The sequence below is a fragment of the Macaca nemestrina genome, chromosome 9, assembly GCF_043159975.1.
Source record: "Macaca nemestrina isolate mMacNem1 chromosome 9, mMacNem.hap1, whole genome shotgun sequence".
Taxonomy (NCBI): Eukaryota; Metazoa; Chordata; class Mammalia; order Primates; family Cercopithecidae; genus Macaca; species Macaca nemestrina.
Window position 1 is genome coordinate 142,913,028 of NC_092133.1, and position 20,782 is coordinate 142,933,809.

The 20,782-nt window shown below is 50.5% G+C and overlaps 1 protein-coding gene across 2 annotated transcripts in view; it reads left to right on the forward strand.

Annotated features, from left to right (window-relative positions):
- The window catches only part of LOC105490808 (adenosine deaminase RNA specific B2 (inactive)), a 525,558-nt gene that overhangs the window by 359,320 nt on the left and 145,456 nt on the right, over positions 1-20,782 (forward strand). For both annotated transcript variants that reach the window (XM_071070547.1, XM_011756712.2), the window contains exon 3: positions 12,271-13,160. In XM_071070547.1, coding sequence (XP_070926648.1) covers positions 12,271-13,160 — 890 coding nt within the window. The remainder of the gene's footprint in view (positions 1-12,270; positions 13,161-20,782) is intronic.

Consider the following 20,782-nt stretch of genomic DNA (forward strand, 5'->3'; position numbering starts at 1 on the left):
TGTGTAGTGTGTGAGTCTGTGCACATGTGCACAGGTGTGTGGTGTGTGTCTGTGCACGTCAGTGCACGCACATATGTCAGGAGCGAGGGTGGGTGGTAGGAGCACACATGACCTTGCCCTGCCTCCTCCCGTCTCCCGTGTTTCACGCCCTGTGAGTCTATGTGTCTGTGGGCTCCGACACGAGGACCGCTCCCATCCCACCTGGCGTGTGTTCCACCTTTGGGGAATCCCATGTGCTTCCCTGTGGATGCTGGGTGCCCACAACCTCACAGGATCATGGCTTTTGTCTGGGGCCGAGCGCCCCTCATCTAAGGGTGCGGAGCGGGGGACAGGCTCGCAGGGCACACACCACGCCCTGTACCTGCGGGAAGTGGGCCTGGGAGCCGCACCTGGAAGCCCATCACCCATAGGCTGGTCTTGGCTGAGTGGACTGAACAACTCCACGTTTGTAAGGCGTGTCTGCCTGGGGCGGTTAACTCTGAGGAGCTTTCTCTTCCAACGCTGAGCAGTCATGAGTTCCTGCCATCTGGTCACTGTCAACTCTCTGCTGACCACTGCGCAGAGGGTGGGATCCAACCCAGTTCTGACCAGGTGAGCCCAAGGCTGCCCGGCACAAAGACGGCCCTGGGCCCTGGAGCTGTGCCGGAAAGAGGTCTCCCGACAGCCGCACCTGCTCCTTCCTGAGTCCCACACACCACAGGTCCAGCCCCGTGGGGTCCTGCGTGATGAGTCTTTGAAGGAGGCCCTTCTGCAGCTGCCCAGCCTGCCAGTGTCCACTCCGCAAATGCCAGGAGCCACTGCCTCCCACCCCCGGCCCCAGCCTGCCTCCTGCCGCTTACAGAACCTCTGCTGTGCCCTGGAGAACCCAGGCACCTGCCTTCCCGTCCCTCAGCGGGGATTCATGGAGGGAAAAGAGCTGCTCGGCCGCAGAATAACCTTCACCAGGAACAACATTATCTCTTCCAATGTAGCGTGGCGCGCCGCCTGGCTGGCTCCCAGGAGCCCGTCTGACCCGCAGACACGCAGCGTCATTATTAGTGATGCGGGCGGTCCCAATGACGCCGCACAGGGGAAGCTGGGCGTGCAAACGGCCCAGCAGAGGACCGACAGCGGGAGCCAGAGGAGAGGACGCCTGAGCTCTGGAGCAAGCGCAGCCCTGCACTCCGCGGACGGGGGGTGGACGGAGGGCGGACAGGGGGCGGACGGGGGGCGGACGGGGGGCGGATGGAGGGCCAGCAGACCCACCAGGCCCGGCCCCACCCGCACCTGCTCTCCGCCTATGAAGAGCAGCAGCCTAGGCCATCCGGCTTTGCACGGCCAGAACAGCTTTCACTTGGAAAGCAAAAGTTTCACCACAGTCATGACAATATAAAACGTTGGGCTTTCTCCACCAAATGCTGTCCTTTAACGCATGAAAACTTTAAACTTAGCACATTTCCGGACACTGTATCAAACAAGGTCATTCGCGTTTGAGGCTCAGGAGAACGCCCGTGAGAGAAGTGGATGGAAATCATTTCATTTTGCATTTTCCCATGCAGATGCCTCCCTGAGTTTTCAAATTGCTCATCATCATCCTATTACTGTGGTTTGTGGTATTTATCTAATAGTTCCAATTATTTGCCTGCTTTTATCTAATTTCTACAGTGGAAGGATATGTGCAGCTCTCTGAAAACCTGGTGCCTCACAAAGACCTCAGAGAAGCCACAGTTCACAGATGCCTCATTCTAGGAGGTCTCCAGAATGAGGTTCTTGGCTGGGGTGCAGAGGCAGCAGGACATACCAGGGTGTGGGCGGCCGGGATGCCACCCACGGAGTCTCACTGGGAGTGGGTTTCATTAGGAAAGGTGCGTGGAGTCCACATCAGGAATTTTCCAGGGAGAAGAAGTGTGGTGTGAGCCCCATTGGGGGCAAGAGGGCAGGGGAGCTGCGCTGTCCCCCCAGGGCCACCATGCCATCCTGCTTTCTGCCTAGCTCACTGCCATTTCCCACCGGACTGATGTAGGTGTGCACACAAATGCACACACACACATGCACACAAAGTATACATAATGCACACACACATGCATACACACAGTCACACTTACATGCACACATGCACAATTACATATACACTCACAGGCACATGCTCAGGCACACACTCATACACGCACTAGTTACATTACACACTCAGGCACTGTTTACCAGCTGGAGCCCTCCAGGGGTTGATAAGAATCTGTTTCCAGTCTGAGTGAGTGACTCTGAGGAGCCTTAACAAACGAGGGGTGTGTGTGTGTGTGCGTGTGTGTGTGTGTGTGTCAGAGATAGAGACAGACACAGCGAGACAAAGACAGGGAGAGACACGGAGACAAACAGAGTGATATTCTTCTCTTCTGTTCTTCTCAGAATGCTTTGGCTAGTTGGGATCTGTTTTGATTCCATGTGAACTTTAGGATTGCTTTTTCTAATTCTGTGAAAAATAACTTTGGCCATTTGACAGGGGGATGGCGTTGAGTCTACTAGTGTTTGGGGCAATATGGACATTTTAGCAATATTGATTCTTCCAATCCATGAGCATGGGATGGTTTTCCATTTGTTTGTGTCTACTATTTCTTTTATCAGTGTTTTGTAGCTCTCCTTGTAGATATCTTTCATCTCCTTGGTTACATGCTAAACCTTTCTAAGAATCCTGATGTGCAACTGACATAGCAAGTGGTTCCCCGTCTGCCCTGGTGTAACCACATGAGTTTCTTGCAGACCTACTCCCAGCTCTAATATACTATGAGTATGTGTTCTGAGGGCCTGCAACATTTGGTAGGTCATGCCAAAACTTTTTTAAAATTTAATTTCATTTTATTTTAGGCTTAGGGATACCTGTGCATGGGTATACTGTCCCATGGGTATACCGTCCCATGGGTATACCGTCCCATGCGTATACCATCCCGCGGGTATACCGCACCCTGGTGGGGACTGGGCTGCTAGTGTACCCATTACCCAAATAGTGAACCTTGTACTGATAGCTTATTTTTCAAACCTTACCCATCTCCTACTCTCCCCCCTTCTCAAGTCCTCAGTGTCTGTTGTTACCATCTTTATGTCCATGTGTACCCATGGTTTAGTTCCCACTCATAAGTGAGAACATGCAGTATTTGCTTTTCTGTTTCTGAGTTAGTTCATTTAGGATAATGGCCTCCAGCTCCATTCACATTGCCGCAAAGGACATCATTTTACTCTTTTTTATGGATACATAGTATTCCATGGTGTATATGTACTACATTTTCTTTATCCATCCACTGTTGATGGACATTTAGGTTGGTTCCATGTCTTTGCTATTGTCAATAGTGCTGAGGTGAACATACACACACAGGTGTCTTTTTTAGGTAACGATTTTCTTTTCCTTTGGGTAGATGCCCAGCAGAACAATTGCTGGGTCAAATGGTGGTTCTATTCTTAGTTCCTTGAGAAATCGCTATACTGTTTTCCATAGAAGTTGAATTAGTTTACATTTCCACCAACAATGCACAAGCAATCCCTTTTCTCTGCATCCACACAAACATGTTGGATTTTTTTTTTTTTTTTACTTTTTAATAATAGCCATTCTGACTGGGGTATGATGATATCTCAGTGTGATTTTAATTTGCATTTCCCCTATGATGTTGAGCATTTTATCATATGTTTGTTAGTTGCTTATATTTTTTCTTTTGAGAAATGGTCTCTTCATGCCCTTTGCCCAATTTTTCGTGGAGTTGTTTGGTTTTTTCTCACTAAGTTATTTGAATTCCATCTAGATTCTGGATATTAGTACTTTGTCAGAGGCATAATTTGCAAATATTTTATCCCATTTTGTAGGTTGTCTGTTTCCTTTTTTTTTTTTTCTTTTGTTTTGTTTTGCTGTGCAGAAGCTTGTTAGTTTAATTAAGTCCACTTTGTCTATTTCTTGGTTTGTGCATTTCCTTTTGGGGCCTTCATCATAAATCTTTTGCCAGGTCAATGTCCAGAAGTTTGTAGTTTCAGGTCCTATGTTTAAGTCTTTAAACCATCCTTGAATTAATTTTTGTGTATGGTGAGAGATAGGGGTCCAGTTTCATTCTTCTGCATATGGATAGCCAATTTCCCAGCACCATTTATTGATTAGGATGTCCTTTCCCCATTGTTTATTTTTGTAAGCTCTGTTGAGGATCAGATGGCTGGAGATGAGCCACTTTATTTCCAGGTTCTCTACTCTGTTCCATGGGTCTATGTGTCTATCTTTGTACCAATACCCTACCATCCTGTTGTTACTATAGACTTGTAGTATAATTCAAAGTCTGGCAATGTGATGCATCTGGATTGGTTCTTTTCCTTGGGACTGCTTTAGCTATTCAGGGTCTGTTTTGGTTTTATATGAACTTTAGGATTGTTTTTTCTAATTCTGTGAAAAATAATGTTGGAATTTGATAGAGACTGCATTGAATCTGCCTATTGCTTTGGGTAATATGGACATTTTATCAATATTAATTCTTCCAATCCATGAGCATAGGATGGTTTTCCATTTTTTCATGTCTTTTACAATTTCTTTCATCAGTATTTTGTAGCTGTCTTCCACCTCCTTGGTTAAATTTATTCCTAGGTATTTTATTGTGTGTGTGTGACTATTGTAAATGGTATTGAGTTCTTGATTTGGTTCTCAGCTTAAACATTATTGATGTATAGAAATGCTACTAATTTTTGTACATTGATTTTGTATCCTGAAACTTTACTGAAGTCATTTATCAAATCGAGGAGTCTTTTAGAGGAATCTTTAGGGTTTTCCAGGTATACATAACATACATGTATGTCATCAGGGAACAGAGATAGCTTCACTTCCTGTTTTCCATTTGGATGTCTTTTATTTCTTTCTCTTTTTTTTTTTTTTTTTTTTTTTGAGACGGAGTCTCGCTCTGTCGCCCAGGCTGGAGTGCAGTGGCCGGATCTCAGCTCACTACAAGCTCCGCCTCCCGGGTTTACGCCATTCTCCTGCCTCAGCCTCCCGAGTAGCTGGGACTACAGGCGCCGGCCACCTCGCCCGGCTGGTTTTTTGTACTTTTTAGTAGAGACGGGGTTTCACCGGGTTAGCCAGGATGGTCTCGACCTCCTGACCTCGTGATCCGCCCGTCTCGGCCGCCCAAAGTGCTGGGATTACAGGCTTGAGCCACCGCGCCCGGCCTATTTCTTTCTCTTGCCCGATTGCTCTGGTTATGACTTCTAGTACTATTTTAAGTAGAAGTGGTGAGAGTGGACATCATCTTGTTCCAGTCCTTAGGGAAATGCTTTCAACTTTTCCCCATTAAGTGTGACATTGGCTGTGGGTTTGTCATAGATGGCTCTTATTATTTTGAGGTATGTGTCTACAATGCCTAGTTTGTTGACAGTTTTTATCATAAAGGGATGTTGGATTTTATCGAATGCCTTTTATAGATCTATTGAGATGACCATATGGTTTTTGTTTTTAGTTCCATTTGTGTGGTAAATCACATTTATGGATTTGTTGTAGAGGTGGATTCATCCTTGCATTTCTGGAATAAGACCCACTTGCTCATGATGAATCATCTTTTTGATGTGTTGCTGAAATCACGCATTCGGAGTGTCTGCAACATTTGACAGATCATGCTAAAACTGTTACACGCACCATCTCCATTGATCTAACAAGGCCCGTGTAGTAGGTTCCATTTGTGAACTGTGTGATGGGTCAGGTCACACTGCCAGCACCCAGCCTCTGGAATCCACCTCTGTGCCCCAGAGACAAGTCCATTCACCAATCTGTGCACCGAGCTTTGGAGACAGCTTCCCTAGAGAAGACAGGGACAAAATGCAAAAAGTGGGAGCCAGGGAAAAGCTCAGTGTGCCTGCTCTGAGGATCAGAGACAGAGGGGATGACTCAGGAGGGGCGTGGCCATGCCTAGCCTCTCGGAGCAAGGGCAGAGCTGCCCATCGGTGGGCTAATCAGGCTTCATGAACCTAAGTCAGGCTGACTTTTTTAAATATATTTTATTGTGGGTTTTATTGTGTATATTTCAGGTGTACATCATGATGTTTTGTTACACTTACACTTGGTGAAGTAGTTACCACAGTCAAGTAAATGAACACTGGCACCTTCCACTGCCTTTTGTGTGGGTAACAGCCGCTATCATCTTCCCTGCTGGCCTTTGGGAACACCCAGACTCGGGGCGCACAGACAAAGAGTGAGGGGTTTGGGACACAACCCAGGGGGTAATTTCCACAAGCAGCATGAAGAGGGGAGGAAGACAGTCCCCCAGCTCCCCTCACCCCCAGGGTGTAGCCTGTTAAGTAGAGACCCTGGTGAGTGCAGGAATTGGACTCTGAGACCCACCAAGCAGGTGCATCAACAATAGCTTTCCATCAATAGCTTTCTACTTAGAGCCTGGTGTTTTCCTGGTCTCCTGATGTTTTATCTCTAGGTTTTTATATATGACGACTGAGTGTGAGAAACCTGTTGATTATATGGAGGAAAAAAATGAGAATAATTTCCTGGGTCAGGCAGGAAAGTGTAACACATTTAATACCAACGTTAATTTGTAAAGTCAGCGTTAAAGCCGCGAGTGGTTCACACGAAGTCGCTACAGCAAGAGGCCAGCAGGGCAGCACCTGGGCCTGAGCTCCTCCATCCGCCGACAGCCTCAGAGCCCAGAGCGCCACTCCCCAAGGGTCAGCTCCCACCCTCACCGAGCCCGGCCCCACGACTGCCACAGGACCACAGGGTGAGCTCCGCTCCCACCCTCACCCAGCCCAGCCCCACGACTGTCGCAGGACCACAGGGTGAGCTCCGCTCCCTCCCTCACCGAGCCCGGCCCCACGACTGCCACAGGACCACAGGGTGAGCTCCGCTCCCACCCTCACCCAGCCCAGCCCCACGACTGTCGCAGGACCACAGGGTGAGCTCCGCTCCCTCCCTCACCGAGCCCGGCCCCACGACTGCCACAGGACCACAGGGTGAGCTCCGCTCCCACCCTCACCCAGCCCAGCCCCACGACTGTCGCAGGACCACAGGGTGAGCTCCGCTCCCTCCCTCACCGAGCCCGGCCCCACGACTGCCGCAGGACCACAGGGTGAGCTCCGCTCCCACCCTCACCCAGCCCAGCCCCACGACTGCCGCAGGACCACAGGGTGAGCTCCGCTCCCACCCTCACCCAGCCCAGCCCCACGACTGCCGCAGGACCACAGGGTGAGCTCCGCTCCCACCCTCACCCAGCCCAGCCCCACGACTGCCGCAGGACCACAGGGTGAGCTCCGCTCCCACCCTCACCCAGCCCGGCCCCACGACTGCCGCAGGACCACAGGGTGAGCTCCGCTCCCACCCTCACCCAGCCCGGCCCCACGACTGCCGCAGGACCACAGGGTGAGCTCCGCTCCCACCCTCACCCAGCCCAGCCCCACGACTGTCACAGGGTCACAGTGTCAGGCTCGTCCCACTTGGGCCCAAGGAACAAAAAGGCAAAGCCTGTTTTCCCCTTCGTATGCCTCAGGCACCTGCACTGTTACCTGACCCAGTAGGTTCTGGAAGGTTTTGTGAGAACGAACTCTTGCCTTGCCAACCAGGGACAGAGGGGAGGCTTTGTTGTGTGTGGAAAAGCTCATGCTGCTCTCGGCCCTTCTGAGGGAGCAAAACTCCCTCAAAAACTCTCAAGGCGGGAGATGCGACCCTCGCCACAGCTCACGACTCGCAGACGTGAGGCCCCGGAAACCCTTTTTCCAGGTGCCCTGGAATTCCTGTAAAGTGCACGGAGAAGCTCAGGGAAAAAGATGAGCAGAGAGAGAACCGGGACCGGAGAGAGAGAAGCAAGGTGGGCGAGATGCGGTGAGAGGAGGGTGAGAAGTGTCTGCCCCGCCATTTCCCTGCTGTGTTTTCAAAATGCATCCAATGTTCCCCCACGGCTGACTCTCGCTCAGCCCATTAGATGTGCTGCCTCCGTTCATCCCTGTAAGAACCTTATAAGGCAAATATTTTTTAAATTTTCATTTTCTGTCTTAAAAAATCAGTTGGCCAGACTGAGTGACTTGTCCAGGGTCACACAGCCGTAAACAATGGAGCAGAGTCCAGAGCGGCACCCGCTGCACCCCCATTCCCCACAGCTCCATGCAGAGGCCACCACTGGACTGTTGCCTCTGTGCTAGGCCCCCACATCAGGGAAATGGGAATCGGGGCCTGTGCAGAGGAGTCCGAACCCTAATCGGGTGATATCACCCCCAGAGGGCCCAGCTGGTGTGTCCAGGACAGGCCCCTGAAGTATGCTGTTATTATTAATTATTGATTATCATGAAAGAGGCCCTCATACCATAATCTGACATTCATGGTTTATGCCATGGAAAACTTTAATTCTGAGAGTCATGGGACATTGAATCAGAAAGAGGCGTTCAGTGCAGCTAGAGGCAAAGCGTTGCTCCGTGAGTTCCAATCCAAGATCCAGCAAAGGTCATACTGTAATCACACTGGCCGTCTCGTCCATCTCCACCTTGCGAGAAATCAATAAGAAATTACAGAGTACCAAGCAAATTTATATGCAGTCTGGTATGGGGTTGGGGAGTTGACCGTGTTGGGTTTTTTGCTCCATCTTTAAGTTCAATTTGGAAAATCACATGGTTAATCTCATCTGCTAACCCTTGGCCTGAAACACACTAAACAGTAGAGTTCAGTGCTATATGTATACCCAAAGTGCATAATGACTAGCAAAAGCATTTGCACTCAGCACTTTCTCCTCAGAAGGTAACTGTTTCTACTGCCATCAACTGTAAATGAACATTGTGCACCTATACTGATCAAGCTCTCAGATCCACGTTTTGAACAAAATTACCTCCCCAAACCTAATACTTTTTAGACACAATTGCCAGAGAAAACAACAGAGCCACCTCACAATTCGGAAAATTCAAATGAGAAATAGAGATTTTAGCAAACAGAGAGCACTTTTAAAGCAGAGCCAAGAGCCTTCTGCAGGAGCACCCAGATGGTAATGATAGTTGAGGCCAAGAGACGGATGGTTCCACCCCGAGCTGAATGGGCAGGCAGCGTGCAACCTGAAAAGAACATTCTCCAGTGTCAGGATACCTCGCAAAGCTGCCCGATTTTCAAAGGCATCTTTTGTGCTTGCGAAATGTATGTTTTTATTATTCTCCAACAATGATGTCATAAGCTGAGGGGCAGGGAACGTGGGGCTGGGCCAGCTAGGTCTCATTCCTGCTTGGCTTTCGGGCCACATGGCCAGCAAGTCCACGTGTCAACATCCAGCCACACTCAACCTCTATTTCTAAGCTGTGGGTTAGCTGTGAAAATTGCCTCAAGTTTCCACTTGCTTAATGGAAAAAACTCATCCACACCCAGCAGAAGAGCCTCTCTCCACGGACGAAGCTGGTGAGTGAGGGGAAGCCTGTGTGTTCTTGCCTGGGACAGCTCACCATCCGGTCACACGTGGGGCAGCCTGTGGGTTCAGCTTCCTCTTCCTCTTCCGGAGAGCCCAGAAAAGGGTTTTACTGTACAGAGGCCAAGACAATGATGGAAGTAATCAGTTTCCATAAAATCACCTTTATAGCAACAACACAGATGAGAGTGATCCGATGCCTGGGACTGAACTGCACCTCGACCAGCTAACAAACTCTGCAACCTCAGTAAAGGAACTTCCTCACTGAGAAAATCGGACATTAATACATTCCCCAGGGATGACGGGGGCAATGAGAAACAACAAAGTCTGGTTCTGCAGGAGTCAGGCCTCAGGGAGGGGCAATGGCGCAGCTCACTACCGTAATTTTGTATTTTGTGGTAAACCTGCATGGAGCCTTCCAGAAGCACATTCACCAGTGAGGGCAGTATGGACCCAGCAGGTTGTGGGGTCATCCATGGCTGAGATTCCCTAATGGAACAGCTTTGCCAGAAAACAGTGGTCCAGGATGGTCAGTCCGGAAAAATGAAATCATCATCAGATGCATCCATCACCCTGGCTGGCAAATGATGATTTTGCTAAATTGACTTCAGAACATTTTCTGCAAAAGAAATAAAGCACCGCAGTCACACGTGAAGTCACCCCCAGCCCCTCATTGCACTGCCCTCCTGCACTCCCCAGGGGAGACCGGACTGGATCTTTATTACCCACACATCAGCAGTTTTGTCACAGATGGATGACTGCATGAAGAATATAGAACGTTGGTGTTCTTATAATAGTAATATCCTACCCTATGGGCTATTTTGCAAGTCAATTTTACTATCTGGCATCCTATTTCTTGAGATTCATCTACGTGGAAGCATACAGACGTAGTCCATTAGACGCAACTGCTATACAGTATTCTATATATTCTGTAGTGTGATTATATCACTGATTACTCATCATTCCTCTAACCATAGAAACTTGGGCATTTTCAAAGTTTTCAGTTTTGTGAAACCATGCTGCAGTGCACACCTTTGTTCAGCTCTGCCTCTGTGTGTGAAGGTTTCTGTAGGACGCATCTCCAGCGGCAGAATTGCTGAGCAAGGCGTGTGTTTCTTTATTCTTGCCCAACGCTCCCAAAATGCATTCCAAAGGAGCTGTGCTTGTGCTCCTGACCACCGACCCCTGGTACCTACCCTGAAAACACTGGGACATTACAGGTCTTTTTAAAGTGCTTGCCTGTCTCATGAAGGTGGTAAGACTCCCAGGGGCAGAAACCAAGCGAGTGGCCTGGGTTCCTGCCAGGGGCCAGCTTTTGACCCATCTTGGCTATCGTCATGCCTCCCTCCCTACCTTTGATTTAAAGTGAGAGAGGACTGACTCTTCCTTTCACTAAACAGTAAGGGGTCACTGCATGGTTATTAAGTGGCCTAATTTCAATATTGGGGCTTCTCAGGGAGGCCCAAGCAGAGGGAGAGATGAGGGAAGAGCCAGCTGGTGGAGCGGTCGGAAAACACACAACACTTACTAAGTTTACCATCTTAAATGGGTGTGGTTCATGACACCCCAGGACAACCACCATAGTAACATCAAAGATCACACAGCAGAGGGCACCATAACAGATACAATAACGGGAAACTTTGAAATATTTTGAGAATTACCGAAATGTGGCCAGGTGCGGTGACTCTCATCCATAATCTCAGCAGTTTGGGAGATGGAGGCCGGCGGATCACCTGAGGTTGGGAGTTCGAGACCAGCCTAGCTAACATGGTGAAATCCATCTCTACAAAAATACAAAAATTAGCCAGACGTGGTGGTGCATGCCTGTAATCCCAGCTACTCAGGAGGCTGAGGCAGAAGAACCGCTTGAATCTGGGAGGCAGAGGTTGCAGTGGGCAGAGATCGTGCCACTGCACTCCAACCTGGGCAACAGAGTGAGATTCCATCTCAAAAAAAAAAAAAAAATCACCCAAATGTGACACAGAGGCATAAAGTGAGCGCATGGCAAGGGATAATGTTGCTGACAGAGTTGCTCAACTCAGGGTTGCCACAAACCTCAGATTCGTGAATAACACGATACCTGGGAAGCCAAACAAGGAGGTATGCCTGTACTTTAAATCATCTCTGGATGTTGCATACTGCCTAATACAATGTAAATGCTATGCAAATCGTTGTTATACTGTATTGTTTAGAGAATGATAACAAGAAAAAAGTCTGTACACGTTCCATAGTGATTCATCCATTTTCTCCCGAATACTTTCTCTCCACAGTTAGTTGAATCCATAGATGGGGAACTCAGGAATACAGAGGACTGACCGTAGTTTCGGAATAGGTGTGCCCCTCCTCCGTGGAGAAAGACCGGGACTCACCCCAAGGCCGCAGTGCCTCACCTGGGCGGGCTCCTATCCTTCCCTCCGGGGAGGTCTCAGGAGACGCCACCTGTCTCACCTCTGGCTGTGAATGAGGAAGTAGAGTTTGGGGGCTGGACCCCCTTCCCCTCAGTTTTGGGGGGGCACTGGTCACCGGGCCTGGAGTTCCCTGTAGCAGGTGGGAAGGGGGACACTAGGCCACACCACCCCAGGAAAGGCGTCTCTGACCTTTGACATTGCTCAAAACTTGTCCAAAGTCAGGGGCGCTTGTCTGTTTGGGGTACACAGCCGCACTTAGAGCAGGAGCCAGCTCGGAGGAGGACAGCTCCCAGCCACAGGCCCTCAGCAAGGGACCAGGGACGCTGCTTCCCCGCATGGGCCATAGGCCCCCCAGGGGCTCCCTCCCTCCAGTGGCCACAGTCATTTCTCAGGCCTGGCCTGGGGGCAAGGGACTCGGACCCTAGGGGACTGCCTGCTGTTCCCATCGACCTGCCGGCGCTCGCCCAGGGTCCTGACTGGTCTGTTCTCCCCTCCAGGTACCAGCAGCGCGGAGGTGAAGGAGAACCGCAATGTGGGCAACCTGGCCGCGCGGCCACCGCCCCTGGGGGACCGGGCCCGGGGCGGTGCCCCCGGTGCGAAGAGGAAGCGGCCGCTGGAGGAGGGGAATGGAGGACACTTGTGCAAACTGCAGCTGGTCTGGAAGAAGCTGTCGTGGTCCATGGCGCCCAAGAACGCGCTGGTGCAGCTGCACGAGCTGAGGCCGGGCCTGCAGTACCGGACAGTGTCGCAGACGGGCCCGGTGCACGCCCCGGTCTTCGCGGTAGCGGTGGAGGTGAACGGGCTCACGTTCGAGGGCACGGGCCCCACCAAGAAGAAGGCCAAAATGCGCGCGGCCGAGCTGGCGCTCAGGTCCTTCGTGCAGTTCCCCAACGCCTGCCAGGCGCATCTGGCCATGGGTGGCGGCCCGGGCCCTGGCACGGACTTCACCTCTGACCAGGCGGATTTCCCCGACACGCTCTTCCAGGAGTTCGAGCCCCCGGCGCCACGCCCCGGTCTCTCGGGAGGCCGCCCCGGGGACGCAGCGCTTCTGTCCGCGGCCTACGGGCGACGGCGGCTGCTGTGCCGCGCGCTGGACCTGGTGGGCCCGACCCCCGCGACCCCCGCGGCCCCTGGTGAGCGCAATCCCGTGGTGCTGCTGAACCGCCTGCGCGCTGGGCTGCGCTACGTGTGTCTGGCGGAACCGGCTGAGCGGCGGGCGCGGAGCTTCGTGATGGCCGTGAGCGTGGATGGCAGGACGTTCGAGGGCTCCGGGCGCAGCAAGAAGCTGGCCCGGGGTCAGGCCGCGCAGGCCGCGCTGCAGGCGCTTTTCGACATCCAGATGCCCGGCCACGCACCCGGCAGGGCCAGGAGGACGCCAATGCCGCAGGTGAGGGGCGCGGGGGGCGCGGGAGGACCCCGACATTTCCCTGTGGGGATTGGCGTCCGGGCTTCTCGGGGAAGGAGCGGCCGCGTGGAGCGGGAGGGGAAAGAATGTTCCCCCGGGCTGGCGAGGTGACCGGAGAGCAGGTGCTGCCGGCGGTTTTGAGGGTGACGATGCGGCTGCCCGGGAGGAGACGGCAAGGCCGGGTAGGGAGCTGCCAGGGTGCCTCTGTCTGCAGGGGGAGGGCCGGTTCCCCCGTGACAGGCCTTGTGGGTGGCTGGGTCTCCACGCGTGGGGTCGGATGGTCGTGCCGGGTACAATTGGGGTCAAGTTTCCACCAGGGAGGCGCCCTGTGCCTGGGTGCAGCCGGGGAGGCCGCCCAGTCCCGCAGGATCCAGACGGGGTCCCTTGTCCAAGAGAGAACCGCGTTGGGAGACTGAAGAGGCCGGAGCGAGAGTAGGGATCTGGGCCTCACTCTGCCCGGCAGGACCCCTCTGGTTCCTTCCTGCGCGGCTGTGAGTCCGCCTTCTAACCTGTGTTTACCTTCACTCACATGTTCTCAGCTCTGTCTGGGTGTTACCGGTTGAAGGTGTCCAGGTTCTTGGCGCCTTGAACAAAGAATTGAACAAAACCCACAGAGCAAGGAAAGAAAGAAGCACCAAAAGCAGAGATTTATGGAAAAAGAAAGCACACTCCAGGGTGGGAGCACCTGCGCACAGGGGCCCCAGAGCGCCTTACAGAAGTTTCTGGGGTTTAAATACCCTCTAGAGGTTTCCATTGGTTATTCAGCCTAGGCCTTGTGTAAATGGAGAGGACATTTCCTGTCATCGCTGAAGTATTTCCATTTGATTCAGCTCTAGGAAGTCAGTGTCAACCGGCCTTATGTTCCGGCCTCCAGACCCTATTCTCCTGCCTCATATCTGTCAGAAACTATTCTGATACCATTTTAAAACAATCTTATCCTGCCAAGTCTTGCAATGGCTGATTTATGCAAATTATCTTTTCTCTTATCATGTTCAGAATTATTTGTGGGCATCACTAATGTAGCAGATATAGAAAATTATCTTTATTCATTTTGGCATCAATCAAGGAAAGAAACATTTCACATAGTTAAAAAGCACTTAGCCCAGTGCAGGACTCGTCCTAAGTATGCAGTAATTGTAAGTTATGGCCGTGATCGCTACTATCGTTCCATCCCAACACCTAGGACAGAATCTGTTCTTTTGCCTGGGGAGATCATAAATCTCTTCATGAACACAGGTCCCACTCGAACCCCAGACGCCGCTCAGGGAGACTGCAGGGTGACACAGACCACGTGCGTCGTGACAGAGCCCTCATCTTGAATTGTGACTGGGTTTGAGTGCTCACTATTCACTTGTCAACCAATGCTCGTTGAACTCTTGGCCGGCATGGGGTAGGGCACACCCCGGCCATCTGCCCTCAGGAAGCCATTCATTCATTTTCAAGTACTTGTGGAATATCCGGTGGTCATTTTAAGGAGTGGGTTAGAGGGATTTAAATCACAATCTCTGTCAGTCTTGCTGTCCAAACTCATCCTCAAATAAAAACACAATGTAAGTAAAAACAAGGTGGTGGACAGCAAGAACGGCTTCCACATAAGTCCCTGGGCACTTCCTCACAAGGGTGCTGGGGCCTGGCTTGGTCTTTTCTTATGCCTCCTTCTTATTTACTCCCCTCTCTCTTCCTTTTTCACCCTGTTTCTGCACTGTCTGTAGCTTAAACTTGCCAACCAGTGACCGTCGGGAAGCCACTTCACCCCTGCAGCCTGGGGGAGGGGGGAAGGGCGGAGGGGGCTGGGGGGCACTGGGAGAGAGCCTTCCTAACGCTGCTCACGACCTTGGGTGCAACCTTGGCAGGCTCAGGTCTCCTGCCACCTTCTCTGAGAAGCCCCAGCACCCACGGTCTGGGGCGTTTCCCCCGTTGCTGGGATACTTTGCTCACCCAGCTGGGCCTGCCACTCTTCTGTTGAATCTGTTAAGCAGGAAACAGTCCTCCACGCCTGCCCAGTCCCTCTCCTGCGTCCCACTCATGTAAAATGTGAAGGATGTCAGTGAATTCTGGCTGCAATGCCTTTTGCTTTCATGTTGTCAGCCCTTAGCTCTTACGATGGAGAAACCAGGCAGTGCTACTACTTTGTAATAGTCATTTGACCCCAGAATGCAGCACATCGGTTAGAGCCGTGGCCGCTAAATTATTTTTCTCTGACAGTCCCTAACCACCCGGACTGGGTGATGAAGGGCGCAGAGCAGCGCGAGGGTTTCGGGCCTTTCATCACCGCTCTGCACGCAGCGTTCCAGGGGCCCATTACCCTCCCTTGTACCGCTCCCCACGCGCACCCACAACTGGGCGGGGCTGGGAGGACACTGGGACTCAGGGCCAGGAACCTTCAGCAGTTTATTAAATTCAAATCATATTATGGATGTGATTCGGGGAGAAAAATGAAAAGATTTCAGAAATTGCTGTAAATGTGGCTTTTCCTCCTTGCTCTGCCCCAACCTTCCCGCAAAATCCTGCCTCTACTTCACGGACCCCCGTCTACACAGCTTGCTTCTGTTCAGGCAGACCCCTGGTCCCACCGCATGGGGGCTCTGGAGCTGAAGTTCCTAAAGGCCTCAGTCCCCAGCCCTTGTCTGACGGCCCTGTTAGCACCCGTGTCTGGAGGGCAAGCCGTGCGTTTTCCCGGGCTGGGTCCCACCTCCGGGGGATGGAGCGGGGAAGGCCGCCCTGCCGGAGTCCGTCCAGGGAGCCTGGAAGCAGCGCCTCCTGCTGGAACGATGCAGTTTCTGCACCTGGGTTCTCTGCCCACAGTCCCAGGCTCACCCCATGCAGGGCCGGCTTCCACGTGCAGAACCACAAACCCACAAACCCACGTCTGGATCCACATGGTGTTTCGGTAGAAGCCAGCAAAGATGCTGCACGTCTGCTCGGTGCTCTCCACCAAAGGCTTGCTCTTACGAATGAAGCTTCAGAACCATCCTGGAGGGAAGTCTCCTCATTAAGTAACAGTCAATGAAAACAAGTTTCCAATGTGATGGTGCATACGAATCATTTGAGTGGTGTGCTTAGACACCGCTGAGGAGCCTCCTGCAGGAACCCAGTGGGTTCTCGAGGGAAGTCAGCGGTCTGCACTTCCAGCTTGTGGAGTGGTCAGAGACCCACGCTGTTGAGAGACAGTGCGGCCAGAGCCTGTCATGGTGCTGCTCACAGCCTCAGCCTGGAATGGCAGGGCTGTGGCGGGAAGAGTCTCTCTGTCCTGCCAGGACAGCTCGCAGGAAGCAGGGCCACCCAAAGGCCCTCGCAGACCTGAGTAGTGTCTGTAAGGGTGATCGTTGTGGTGGTGCTTGGGATTCAGAATCTCAGCTTCCTTATAAACACCTGAAGTCACTCTCCAGTGGTAAAGATGTACGATAGACTTGTGTGTCATCTGGATTTTGAAAGAGGAAGTTCAGAAGCATGAATTCTCATAAAGATTAAAATCACAGGTGTGGCTTCTCCGCATCTGATTTTCACTATTTCCTGCACCTGAGGGTGTTTCTCAGGATTGGACTCATCTAACCCTTCAGCTTCATGGGATCTGAGTCAGCCAGAGTGTCAAAAGCAGGCATTAATCAGATTCCTTAGAACTCACACCAGACCTAAACAGGTAGGGTTTACAGTGCTGGCAGAGGGTTTGCAGGCCAGTCACCATGAGTATCAGCTGATAGGGGCAGTGCCTGCTCAGGTGCACCTGCCTGGCCCATTGCAAATCTCTCATGCTTTCCTCATCTGCAGTGCACTCAGGACTCCTCTAGGTTAACTGGGTACTCAGAAGTAAGAACAAGACGGTGTCAGGATATAAATATGTGCTAGCTGGAGGCATCATCATAAAAAACGGTAAAATCACAAAACCTACATCTCTTTTCAGTTTGCTCCCCACCCCAGCATGAAAAGAAATCCTAAGCAAAAATGCAACCATAAAGGAATGCTCTTCAGCATTTTCTTTCCATGAAAACTATTTAGAAAGGAGAATAAAGTACACTATAATGCCAGTAAAAATAAATCAATCAGTAAAAGTCACCTGTGTGCTCAGTAACTTTGAAAAGGAAGTTTATTGACTTGTTTGTGAGTTTACCTTTCATCCTCAAGTACCCCCTTTATTTCTTTGTTTTTTAAATTTTCATGTCAGGCACAGACACCCTGTTGTCCACACACCCTCACCCCGCACTCTCCCACACTCAGTCCATACTCCAAACTAGTGCCTTCAGAAAGACAAACAGTTCCTTGAATGACTTTCTAAAATTTTAAAAGAATCTTCGTTTTGCTGAAAAAAAAAAAACTTTCCACTGCCACCCAGCCTTGTGAGAATTACTCACTGCCAACGAGAAGTTCTTTATATTTGCATAAAGACTCAGAGAGACTGGGAACCTAGAGAGGGAGGGGTGGCACCTCGGGCATCCCCAGGCAGTGGAAAAGGCACTAGAACAAGGTGTTTGAACTGGAAACTGTGGGTTTGGCTCTGGGAATGCAGGTGTTAAAGACATAAAAAGTGTCTGTGAAGTCCCTGGGAGAAGAAGCCTAGAGTTGGGCCTTCACCTCCTGGATGGACCTGGCTCCACATTCTCACCAAGCAATCCTCAAGGGCTGAGGGAACCGTAGGTTTCTCTCCTATCTGACATCATAGTGGCTTTGCATCCCCAACTGTTCCCACCAGAGACACCGTAATGAGAGGAAAGCCCAAGGGGTTCATCCTCTGTCCCCACACCAAGAAATATGCAGCTGAATCCTTGCAGAAAAATCATGACCAGTTCTTGGGAATGGCTTCAATCAGTTGAGGCAGCCAGTCGAGATGAAGCCATTTCTTTGATGTGCAGAGCTAAGTCCAGGGCAATTTCTTTCTCCCTCTCTGTCTGTCTGTCTCTCTCTCTGTCTCTTTCTCTCTCTCTGTTTCTTCCTCTCTCTCACACACTATTGTGCAGGATGCACACACACATATATGTGTATATAGATCTATACTAGAGAGAAAGACTTACAGTCACCAGATCTTTGTGCAGAGGTAGGAAAAACCTGCTTGTCCTGTGTGAGCATTTCAGAGACCTACCAAAAGATCTTTAATTCAGCAAGCTGCTAACGAGTCTGTGGCTTGTTTTCTCCTCTGCACAGAGTTGTTCTGAGGCTTGTGTGTCTACAACAATACAGTAAGCGCTCCTCGCTTGTTGGCTGTTATTAGCATCATTGTTTTTATGATGCAATTACGGGTTCAATTCCTTGAGATACTTATTCCCACACCAAAGTATATTAAAAGCAAACAAAAAGCCTGATGGCTCATGTCGCTCCCATCCTGGGTGAAGGTGCTTTCTAGATTAAGAGGAGACATTTGCTTGGGGTCTGCAGGCTCCTTGCAAGGGGTTGCCAGATAAAATACAGTGACAAGCTTACATTTAAAAGTTATTATTGTTTATCTGAAATTCAAATTTAACCAGATGTCTTATATTTTATTTGCCAAAAAACCATGCATCCCTCCTTGCAACTGAAGAGTGAGAAAGGGAGTAAGAGTGTGGTGCCAGGAAGAGGAGGGTCCCGTGGGAAGAGGGAGACTCCAGCAGCCACCTGTCTGCCGCTGTGCCCACCAACGTCCCTCATTTTTTCTCAGAGCACTCAGAGAGGTCACGGATATGCCAGGGTCCTGAGGGGGGACACTAATGATTTTCAGGTCTTTTCCTGTCTCCCTCACTCAAATATTACAGTCCACTCTGGCTAGAAACTGGCCATTCAGTCTCACTCACTTTGTGAATAAATCGAGTGGAGGACGGATAATCACAAGCCGGTCAGGAGCCAAGCGTCTTTGCAGTGTGCTGAGTTTGGTTTCGCGCCTCTGCCCTTTTTCTGGCAGGAACTCTTTTTGTCCCCCCGTGTGGACAGTCACTCTTGATTTCACTTATGTGTAAAATTACAAAGGGCTTGCTGTGAGTGGGGGCCCTAGAAGAACCCCCCCGATCACAAAGCCCAGGAATCCACTATTAAAACGAACGTCATTTCTATCGTGGCAAAGGTCTCAGTGTGTAACTCAGGGAGAGAGGACTGAAGACAGACCAGTTAGGTAGGAATCAGCCCTTCTTACCTAACGGCTTTCAATAATTCCATAACTTACTTACAGAGAAAAATCGGAATTTCACAATTGGCTTGTTTGAAGTTAGTTCTCGTGTCTTAGAAGTGGTGATGGGTGTGTTGTTCCTGCTTTACTTGAGAAGGGTGGAAGGAGGTGAGACTGAAGAGCAGCGTGTGCCATTTTTCATCATGATGGCTTCCAAAGAATGGGCTTTAAGATGGTGTCACTCCCACACACAGCTTTTCCTCCAGACTTGGGCCAGCCTTAAGGCTTCCCTGGAAGACCAGCATGAAAACCCTAACTCCCCTCCATCATCCCCCGGTCAGCCAAGTGCCCTGGGAGGCTTCAGTCACTGGGGACAAGCTAAGCCTCGTTGAAGCTAAGGTTCCGGGTCCTCGCTGAAGTTCTGTTGTTTTCCACCAGCTCTCCCCAGGCGGTTCCGTTCTCTGTGAAGCCCTCCAGGGGGTGGGTCCCCAGGACGCCCTTCCACTCCAGCTGGCTGCCTGTGTCTCTGGACCATTCTTCCCACACGCCGGTGGCCACGTCACCTGCTTTGAAGCAGGAATGATCCCAGCAGCTTGCTTTCTTTCAGCACCTCACCTTCTGGGTTTTGTGGCCACACACACCATCCTGTGGTCCACGCAGGAAGGCAAGGTGTTCTTTCAGGGAAGGAAAAACAGTCCTGCAGATCCAGCCCTCCCCAAACCTTCTGGCTTTCTTCGTGTCCTGGGTCTGTGATGGCCAGAACGAAAGTGAGAGGTCGCTCACTGTCGTTACACATGGAAAAAACCCTTTCAGAAAATCCCTCCTTAATGAGGCACTAGAGGCTTCGTAGATGCTTAACAATACATTTATGCATTTATACAATGTAAATACAATGTATGATATACACTTATACACTATACCTGTGTACAATGTATATATAATGTATGCTATATATTTCTATAACGTGTATACAATGCATATACAATTGTGATATATGTTCACACAATGTATACACAATGTACAGCATATGTTATGCAATGTGCATGCAATCACAATATATGTTTATACAATGTATGCAGCGTACAATATACATTTATATAATAGCTTCTGCCTCCCTACTTTCTACTAAAACATGTTAAGTGAAATTGTAATATGTCACTGGTGTGTATTTAAGCCTATAGATTCCCAATGCCATGTTCAGAATTTTCAAATATGGTTAATATGACTGTTCATTAGTTAAGCAGGGCCTGTGAGCCAAGCTTCACCACTTCCCTCTATTTCATAGCCATGATTACTGATGATGACAATAGTGCCATTAGCAGCTAATATTTCCCAGGCACTTAATCTGGGTCACACATTTTTCTAAGTACTTTACATGCACAGTAACCCTCATTTAAAATTTTTGAGGTCTGTTTTACAGAGGAGGATATTGAGTTTCCGGAGACCTGAGTCCCATGCCCAAAGTCTAATCACTGAGGGGTGGAGCAAGGAGGACAGTTACAGACAGCAGAGCTCAGCTTCTGTGGGGCTGGGGCTC